At 41.7% G+C, this 10795-nt stretch overlaps 1 protein-coding gene across 1 annotated transcript; it reads right to left on the bottom strand.

Moving 5' to 3' along the window:
• Window positions 1-7326: 7326 nt before the first annotated feature.
• mmachc (metabolism of cobalamin associated C) lies at window positions 7327-10638 on the bottom strand (the record flags this gene model as incomplete). The annotated part of the gene is made up of 5 exons (XM_080506976.1): window positions 7327-7979; window positions 8442-8618; window positions 8750-8902; window positions 10126-10323; window positions 10549-10638. 5 exons carry the CDS (start codon window positions 10636-10638, stop codon window positions 7797-7799), a joined length of 801 nt encoding a protein of 266 aa, XP_080363102.1. The 3' UTR covers window positions 7327-7796.
• Window positions 10639-10795: the final 157 nt, after the last annotated feature.

The following is a 10795-nucleotide window of genomic DNA, read 5'->3' as shown; positions in this document are numbered from 1 at the left end:
GCTGTGATGTAATACTTAATGCATGGCTATAAATTAGCTCGCACAGTAGTGGGACCCAGTGAGCCTTTTTCCACAGCAGCTCCCCAGACTGACGTGAGGGATGGAGTTCACTGCAAACATTCAAAAGAAAGCGGCAAGGAGGAAGACTTCCCCCTCCTCCCTCCATTGTGATGTCGCATCTACCTCACTGGAAGTAGTACATTTACTTCATGTATCTGTAAACAGCCGTGTTTATCACAAGGAGGATCTATAAATAAAACATTGTGACACTTCATCACAATTTGCTCACAGCAGAAATTGGGTGGATAGGTAGTAAGTTTACCAGTCAGTTAGTCAGTCAGTCACTAATTAGAAGGTTAGTCGGGCAGTCAGTTAGTTAGTTAGTTAATTGATGATTATGTTAAATCTCATCACGAGCTTTAAAAGATGGGAAAAGATCAGGCAATACCATTTTTTTCCCCGTTTTATCTTCTAACAATCTTTTATTGGTATTATACGGTATTTGATTACACTTTTTTATGGTTTCGACTGAAACATAATAAGTGATTTTAATTGTGAACCTGCCTCTTTTTACATTTTTATATTCCTCCACCTCTGGTCAGAGGCAGAATAAAAGTTTCCACATTTGGTCCGTTAACGAGCTGCTGGTTGCACTTGTGCATTACCATCATTGTACCGATGTGAAAACATCATCGATCTTCATATTTTCCAAAAGGAATCTAAGCTGGTCTTTCCCTTGCAAATGAAACTTTGGTTTCATAATCAATAAATCCATGCGTCATTGCAGCGCTCCCAATATTGCTGCTTCTGACGTGTTTGGCCTTCAGTGACCTGCAGATCACTGTTTTTGCTGTGAGTTGTCTGTCTGAGTACATTTATCATTTGTGCTTATGCTGCTGCTCCTCTGCATTTTTTCTGCATGCACCCCTTCTAGAAATAGCTCAAGATACAAGAAAATAATCCCAAAGCAATCCCATTTAAATAATTAAAGAACAGCAAATTTAAACTTAGCAAAAAAAACAAAAAAAACCTACGTCAGTTTTTGTATTCGGTCTTCTTCAGGTAGTGTGTCGGGGTTCAAAGGATCAGAATTATTCTCAAGGGGCAATTCATACAATCGCTCCAAATAGCAATAATGCAAATGTGACATAATTATCATTTGAATTTGTGTTTCAAAGTGATAGCAACACAAATCATGTTGATAAAAAACTAATTAATATCTTGTAGGACTGAATAGATCAACACCACCAGGAATAAAGAAACTATGAAACTTCTTCCTCCTGCATTACACTTAATCGTACGTAAAACAATGGCTCATATCAGCAAACATTGACTGAGCTGTTTTCCTGGACCTGACGCTGTTGCCAATATGCACTGCAGCTTGTTTGTGCTTGTGTCTAATATAACATAGCCAGTTTATTAACGGCTGCTAAATTATTTAAAAGAACGTCTAGATTGACTCTCATACAAGGGGCAGTTCAAACAATTACAATCATCATAGAATAATATCATTAGAGTCTTACTCAAGTGTTTTTTTTTTCATTACCTTAATTGTCACACATATCTACTACTCTATGCAATGATACCTTCGAGTTAAGATTTGCTTCAAGAATTGAGTGATGAGTCAAATCACCTGATATCAGCTTCATGTCCAGAAACAGCTGAAACCTTCATCTGTCATATATGATAACCAGTCTCCACTGCGGAGAAGCAGCGCTTCTCTGTGTAGCAAAGGGTTAATTATATCACGTTCTCGTGGGGAATGAAGTTAATCTAAAGCGGTGGATTATGTAAGGGGAACCTTCGCTCTGGCTAATCCTCTCCTGTGCTTTGATGGCGGGGTGTCAGGTGAAAGTTGCAATGTTGTTGTTGTTGTTCCCAGAAGAGAAACGGGAATAATCCCGTCCCAACATCTTGGGCGACATATCGTATCCTATGACACTCAAATTTATTGTCTTTTTTATATCTAATTGAGTACATTTACAGAACAAAAAACAGAATGCAACATTTACCAGTGGGTAACTGCATGTGCATATGTGGAGATCCCAGTAGCTCTGAGGTTGCTCTCAGCATTTTCCACCACATGAACATCCATGATCATTTGCCCTGTCGTTGCCCGAATCACATTAGTGGCTTGAGTTTTGTGGGAGGGAACATTTCCGCTTGCGTATATGCACTCAGTGGCCGGACTCGTGTCTTTATGTCAAAATAGATGAGGCTGTACATGTGGGCACGTCGAATGTGGCCGTGGGAACGATGGAGGAAATGAGATGGGCTTCATCCAATCCCGTGTCGTTTCTGATCGAGCTGATGTTTGAATCAACATCTCGTGTTGCCGAGCGTTCGTGGATGTACAGAGTGGAAGGAGTGCTACTCTGACCGCCTGGTTGAACCTGATAATGAGATAATTGGACTGTCCTCGCCTCGGCCTGCCCATCCCCACTCTGGCTCTCTTCCTTCCCTCCAACCCTGGCCGACCACTCCCTCTTGACGTCCATTGGACTGCACAACTACAACCAACAACCGATTGGCTGCAGGGGAAATTCTCAGGCTGAGGACTAGTTAATTATGCTAAGCCAAGAAACTGATAAGAAGACAGCTTTAAAAAATTTAAAACCTCTGGAAACACACACATACACGGAGAAGCGGAGTGGTTTAGAGGGAGACGGACTCTTTGAGAAAATATGAGGGGGTTTTATAGGAGCGGGCTGAGTTTACTATCGCAGCAAATACAGAAGAAGCCGAATTAAAACCAAATATCTTGCTTTTCTCCAGCAACTTTAAACCTTTGTATTATCTCAAACACAAACACAGTTCTACAAAATGTAACTGCATGTCGGTCCTTCCCTTCTCCCCACTCAGCTCCCTGTTCCTCTTGTGTTGCTGGTATGCTGCTGGCCTTTCCCCTCTCTCCTAGTTAGCTGATGTCTGTAGGCGGATAACACCGCTTCACTGATCCACAACTCATGAAACACCACTCATCCTTTTTCTCCCCTTCTTTTTTTCCTCTTTTTCATCTCTGACCAAAACAATCGCAGCTGAGCATCAGTTTTGCAGCACACAAACACACGAATGCCACCCAAGTCTTTGTGTTTATTTTCTTTAGATTTCAGAGAAGCAGGAGCGCACATTTAACCTCATAATAGATTTATTCTCGACTTCTTTTTTCTTGTGAGTTTACTGTTTGGTGGGTTTCCAAGCTTTCACTGTCGCACCATCGTGACAAAACTGCTGAATGCAACATTTACTAAAACTGCCAGATACATCAAAGTGACAGACTTGAGTGTAAATGCTCGTGTGTTGTTTTTCTTTTAAGAAATTGTTTGCTTTTGTTGTTTATTTCCCTCAGCGCTGAAATGCAAATAGTTTCAGTCCGGGTCCATATCTGCCTCTGCAGTCCGGCAAAGACTCAGGAACCCTGTGAGCTTGCAGGTGCAACTGTGCCTGCCAGAACTGGAGCTGCACTGTGGTTTCCCGCAGGACATTTTTCACAAAGGAGAAAAAAAAAAAAAAAGAGGGGGGGGAGGAGATAAAAGGAGTTGGGACATCAGGATAACCCGCCTCTATATTCTATGCTTCATTTCCAACATGCAGCCTAAATGTTCTGCAGCCAGATATTAAGTGTTTTGCAGCCGCAGTAAGGACAAGCCTTACTAACTCCACCACAACAGCAGAGACGTACTGAGCCGCAGAATGGCTAAAGGGCTGACTCTTCCCTCTGCATCCTCAGGATTCATTTTGGTTCAAAACTATGCAAAAATAAAGGGGGACAAAGCAAGAGACACAAAAACTGCAAGGAGAGCATATCACTCTGCCAACATTTTTTGTACTTGCTCGCTTCTTGTTATCTACCTTTGTGCCAAACGTATTTTCCATGCATAACAGCTTTGGGGGGAAATTAAGTATAATGTGCATCTCTCTGGTACAATCGCCTATTAGCTTTGCAATTCTGCTTCAGTGACTTTAACTGCTCCTATGTTACTGCTAAAAGGTACATCATATGTAATAAAAGCATTAAATGCTCTGATGCAACTTAAAAACAAACTGCATAGGATTATTTTAAAGTTGCCATCACAAGTAATGTGGGTCCCCTGACAGGAGTGTGTGTCGTGGCTGTGGATCAAACTGCGGAGTTTACTGGCTCATTGGGACAAAAACAAAGTGGGGAGGAAAAATGGAGGGGAAAGAGGAAAAGATGGATGGAGCAACAGAGGAGGGGGATAGGGGAGAGATCGAGTATCTGTGGGAGTATAATTAACTCCATGGCCTGGCTCTCTGCAGGCCTGCGGCACACTGCTCTGAAATGCTGATTCAGTACACAGATAGACAGAATGGCACGGGAGGGAGAAAGGGGGTGAGGAGAGGGTGCAACGAGAGAGAGAGAGAGAGAGAGAGAGAGAGAGAGAGAGAGAGGAAGAGAGAGAGAGAGAGAGAGAGAGAGAGAGGAAGAGAGAGAGAGAGAGAGAGAGAGAGAGAGAGAGAGAGAGAGGAAGAGAGAGAGAGAGCAAGAGGGAGAGAGACAGTTGCAACAAAAATGTTTAGTGAGGGAATGAGGGAGGCACAAGAGACGAGATCAAGTGTTCCAAACCACGAAGCCTGGTTGAAGAGCAAAAGCCAATACATTCGAGGTGGCGCAGTTGTGTAAGACGCACCGCATGTCTCCGGTGTGATGTGCTTGTATAAGAGGCAGGTTCTCTGCAGTCACTTCTTGACTTTACACCAGAGCTGAACATTTGCAGATACTTCAGGAGAAGCAGCACACAAAACCCAAAGGCTGCTTTGAAGAGACCAACAGTGACACCTAGTGGCTTAACGCATAACTGCAACCTGTCCTGCGTGACGCTGATGCCCAGATACCCATCAAGAGCTGATGAGGGCAGCAGTATATTGCACCTTTCTTCTTCTTAAATAAAAAAAAAGAAGATCTATATCTATATAAACCTGACAGGCTGTGAGTTGGTGTCCTGTGTTGTGGTGTCAGTCAGGTTGCTGAGATGCTGGCAGAAGGGTTAGTCACAGTTGAAAGTGGTGAGTCTGTCAGCAGGCTGGTGGGGGGGGGGGGGGGGGGGGGGGGTGTGACAGCTCACATCTATAATGCATCAAGCTGGGTGTCAGTTCAACTGGAGACAAGGACGGGACAATAGAGTCAATAAATGCTGCAGAGACACCACTGGATGGATTTCTTTGTATTTAAAGGAGAAATGTTTGTCGCTTTGAACAGTTTAATGAGGCCCAGATGTGACGCTTTATCGTTTATACTTTCATTTTTCAGAATTGCAAATATTACACGCATAAGTGGATCAAAAATTACCTGGCATGGTTGTTTTCTCATAATATCTTTTAACCATTATCATTCACATCTATGTTGTAAAACATCGGACGTAGCCATTTCAAACTAACTTTTTATACATTTTATAAAGTTAATGTTCTTGTATTAGTAACCCAGGTTTCTATAGGTGGGTCAGCCTCTATTCATTTCCTTTATGATTTGCATGGGAACTTTTGTTCCCTGTCAACTGTATCTCTCAGGAATTTTGCCTTTCCTATTTTACATCTAACGTCTATTTAATACTATTTAATTCCTTACTATCGGTGTTTTTGCTGTCGACTGGGCCTCGGGAACAGAAGTTTCATGCCAGGACATGAAAAAAAAAACGTGCAATGGTATGACAATGAAAATCCTTGAATATATTTCATGAACCATACAAGATGTCCTTAAAAATAGAAAGTGACACTGTATCCTCCGATACGTGAAGGTATTATCGTCAATTTTACTTAATTTTTAGTGGGTCTACCTGTGATGTCTCGTGGAGACAGAGTATCCTGTGAATAATTATCATGCATCAACAAAATATGCTATTTTAAAGTGAGCTACCTCAAGCAATCCAAGTATGCTGGCTGACATGAGTGCAGAGGTTTATAAACATGTGGCCTGCGGGTCAAAACAAGGTCCCAAGAGGCTTACATCTGGCCCTCAACATAAACTTGAAGCTTAAAATTAACAAAGAATAAGTGTAACTTTTCAATGAAAGTGCCTGCTGTACCCATATTGGCCACTGGGGGTCAAACTCTTCCATAAAGACAGGACATGACACAAGACGACAGACCAAAACCTGGCAGCAACACTGGTGGCCATGAACTTGGCAATTCAGCAGTAAAAACTAGCTACTGCATTGATAATGTGCAACGTGATAAAGAAACCATGTTTACTGAGAAGCCACCGGGTTTTTCATGCCTCAGTGTGGAGAAACGCAAATTCACTTTAGGTCGTCCATTATAGATCACGTAAAAAGTAAATATGAATGTTTTCAGGGTCCAGTTGTATGCTTTTGCAGTGAAACAAAAAGAAAATATGGAAGATTTTGGTAGTTATTGTTTATTATGACATAATTGATGAGATTGGCCACATTGCATTCGGGCTGTATGAATGATGGACTTTTCTGCATTAGTGTTTGTACTCTTTGTTCCATTCGTAACTACTGTCAAGAAAGGTACATGTATCTTATTATCTACATTACAATTTTCTTGTTAACAAACTAGTTCATGAAAACACCTCGTAAAAAGCAACACCCCCGCCCCAGGAGAGAAACATACAAGGCAAACTAGAGAGAAAGAGGCATCAGCTCGGCCCAAAGGTAAAACATTTTGATTTCGGGAAATACAATGTGCCCGCCTGCCATGACCTTATAAAAGGAGGTTGGGTAGGTTTGCATGCAGTGAAGAGACAAGGAGGCAACAGTGGAGAAGAAAAAAGGCACAGATGATGATCACTCATTGCTCTCACACGTAATTTTGGGGAGACATTAAACGGTTTAGGGAAATGTAAAAATAGAAAGTCTAGGTTTTTACACACGGTGGTAAAATAAATATGTAAAATAAATATAACTCAAGTATTATTAACGAAAATAGTCCAAATGCCATAAAAAGGCAGTATGACACAGGTCATTTAACATCCACTTATGGCGCATCTATGAGTTAAACATGTTTAACAATCACTTAATAATTAATTACATCACAGCTTGTGCAATGTAATTAATTGATAAAAGTGCATTTCTGTAAAAAGACAGATTAATGTTGGTGGTTTGGTTTATTACTGCCAATTTTGTCATTTTGCTTGAAACCTGTTTAATTATTTATTTGCATATTTTCTATCTGTTATTCACTGTTGGCATGTACAAAATGATGTGAATAGCGTGAAACATAAATGTCCTTGTCCTAAATGTCACAGAAACAAACCTGGACAAATATGCAGAGATGTACCCAGCATTTTATAGCTTCGATCTCAATAAATAAAATGATATTGTGCAGTTCTGCTGTGGTACGGAACGGCTGATTCAAGGTTTCTTGTACCTTCTCGTGCTGATATTCAAGATGAGTCATCTGAAGAGAGGAGTCAAAGTTCCTGCTGCTACTCAGACACCCTCAGTCTGTACTGTGGGTGTTCAGTGTGTGTCTGCCGGTTAAGTGCGTCAAACATAACAGAGACTATATTCTAATAAGTGGTTGAGAAAAGGACCCAGCAGTGAGTTTCTTCCATTATCCAACAACAGGAGAGGAAACTGGGATGTCAAAACAACCGTGAGGGATGTTTGAGGATTTTTTTTTTTTTTCAAGCATTTTACAAAAACAGATGGTGTGTGTGTGGCTTCAAGAAGGCAGCTGCCTTTTATCCAGGCACACATAACATGATACTTTAAAGTAGTGTGAGCATCCGAGTATGCAATATAAAAGCAGCCGTGCATTTTCAAGTAGTTTCCCCAAATTCTAGAAAAATGTGACAGGATGAGGAGTGTGATTCAGCCGTGCCCGCCCAGCTGGCTCCGTGCGTCTGAGGTAGCATCGGGTGGATCTTCTTCACTCGGGAGTAGACCCCACGTCCTGAGCAGAGCAACCCGCTGAGCAGGGGGAGTGGAGAAGTACTCCCTCTGTTTCTGAGAGTACGTCTGGACCGGATGGACAATGTCTCTATAGCTCCAGTCCTAATACAGAGTAATAAAACAGACGAGGAAATCTGACTTGGCTCCGATTTTTCTCAATGTGACATGCTCAGAAAAGTGGGCTTAGTAAATATAATTGGGCTCTAAAAAAACACTCAAAGTAAGAAGATTTATAGGATCAGTTTTTGAAACATCATCAAGCACAACATACCAGAAAATATATTTCCCTGATGTGAATATTTTTGGTTTAATTCACCCACATGGATTAAAAAAACATAAAACAACAACAACACATGTGTCTTCTCATTTTACCTCCTACAATACTCCAAACAAAACACTGAAATTTTCTCGGTTTAGCCCCACAGGGCAACAAAGCCTTCACCAACAGGTGGTCTTTTCTCTAAAGGTTATCCGTCTCAGGATCTCTCGGCATGGAATGGTTTTGCCGTTTTGTTTGTTGTGTGTGCCACGGGTGTTATGACTAAAACTGCCCAGGTGGCGTACCTGCCAGTGGAAGTTGAACGCCTCCAGCAGCTTGATCCGGCCCTCTCTGGAGGGCACACAGTCGGGAGGAACAGGCTGCACCAGCTCAGCGCCCACCTGCACATCTCCAAACGCCAGCAAAGCTCGGATGGCAAACCATCCGCCGAACCTCGGGTGCACACACACTCCGAACATTTTCTGTAGGCAAATACAGACGGAGACGCTGAGAAACTCAGGGTGAGCCGAGAAAGGAAATGCTACACAGAGTGCCATCCGGGCAACGTCGTGAAACGACAGGTGGGAGAAAAGAAAAAGAGAAATGGCATTACTTTTTGTGCCCATGGTTGGTCTGTGACATCAGACTGCTGGTAGTAGAACGCTGCTCCAGACACGTGGGCAGCAGTCTGTGCCAAGAACTTCGGCTTCCTGCTGGGCAGAAGCTCAAAGTCGTACCTCACGTCGACATTCTGTCCTGGGAAACACTGCAAGGCAAAAAGAGCGAGTTAGAAAAGAAAACACTCATAATCGTAATCAAATCTGACGACTGTGAGTAGTCCGTCTGAGGGAAGGCTCCCCGGGAAGCCAAACATTTGTACATGTCAGTGGCAGTATTAATGATCCACTTTACATAAACACCGTCTTCAAATTGAAATTGAATGAAGGATCTTCGTGGTCCCAAAGTAGACCGTATGCTCAGTGGTTGTGGGATCTGGAGATTAATATTCTTCATGATTTGTTTTAACATGTTTCTTTCATTTCTTTTTTTTTTATTAATATATTTATTTCATTTCTTTGTAAAGCTTTTCTGTATTTCTTTAATTTCTTGTTAAAGCAATCTGAATTGCCCTGTGTTCGAATGGTGATCTGTAAATACATTTGCAATAAAGTCAGCAATAAGACTAATGGAGCTTTACTATGCAGGTGCTGTCTGGTGCTGCTATACAACTAGTTGAAAAACTAAAACTAAAGCCCACCTGTCAATCAGACAGAACCAAAAAAAAAAAAGCCCCACAAAGATGGAAAAAAAATACAGTGAGACTGTGGTGAGAGACAAAATGTCTTAAATGAAAAAGTAGTTTTGATACTCTGCCCCGTAATACACAGCAGGTAACTTTAAACAGTACAACACCTTCTAAACCACAGCCAACCCTTTTCATGACCGTTGAAATTGAAAATGAAAAATTGCTTTTGTTGTGTACGACAGAGCTCTATAATCGATTGCTCTTCTGCGTCTCTGGAGTGGCTCCCAATAGCTTAGAAAGAAAAAAACAAACGTATGTCTATTTTAACATTCAAATAACCCGTCAAGAGAGACTCCTGTAATCAGATGTGATCACTGCTAAACTTGAATAAAGTAATGTTTTAATATTTTGCAACCATTATAAATAAAGTCACCTTCGTGGCCTCTTTCATAAAAAGAAGGTTTTAATCAGTGGGAATAGACATAACAAAGACTTTGCTTAGTATTTAAATAGCATTAGTACAACATAAACTACTCTTTCAGCTTAACTGGCATCACTATGCTCTAAATATCTCGACTGATTCAGGTGTAGAATTTATTACTGAGTCATTTCACATTAATGGCAAGAAAATCCACAGCGCAGCATTAATGCAGCATCTGAATAATGCTATATGAAATAATACAAAAGGGTATAGAATACCATACTCAGTCCCTCTCCATCCTGTCAAACACATCCACCCTCACCTGTGAGACAGCAGAGGTGACACAGCGCTTCACACACTGGTCTATGGGGTCAGACAGGCCCTGGCAGCTCCTCTGCTCCATGAAGGGCAGGAAGGCTTGTTCGAACATGGCAGGAGTGCTCAGCACCACCACCGCCAAGCTGTCATCCGGGAGGGACAGACGCAGAGAGGAAGGCAGCACAGAGTTATACCAACCGACCTGCAGGCAACGAGAAGGTAACAGAAACTAGTTACTTTGAGAACATCGGGGAAAACATGCGATCACAAGACTCCAACAAAATGCTTTTTTCTTTTTCCCCCCTCTCAAAACTTTCAGCTCCTCAGCACTCAGTCCTCTTTAAACACAACATTCTGTATGGAGTTGTCTCACTTTTATTGCCAATGCATGATAACACACACAAAAAAGTAATATGAGCCACGACACCTTAAGAGGATGCACTTCAAATCCCAGTTTTGATAAACAGTTGTCCAGTTGCCCTGTTATACTTTCCACATTGTCGATGGAAGCCGCCATTTTTGATGTCAACATTGCGCACAGGATTATGGGAAATGGTGTTCTCCGGCTCACCGGTGTCGGTCAGAAGTACGTCAGCTCTGTCACGGTAAAGATTAAAGACAGTTTGAAACATGTATTTTTTTAAAGTCACATTTTAAAGAAACAACTGTACTGT

This window comes from Blennius ocellaris (assembly GCF_963422515.1).
Source record: "Blennius ocellaris genome assembly, chromosome: 12".
NCBI classification, from domain to species: Eukaryota; Metazoa; Chordata; class Actinopteri; order Blenniiformes; family Blenniidae; genus Blennius; species Blennius ocellaris.
This window is presented reverse-complemented; position numbering and strand designations above follow the sequence as displayed.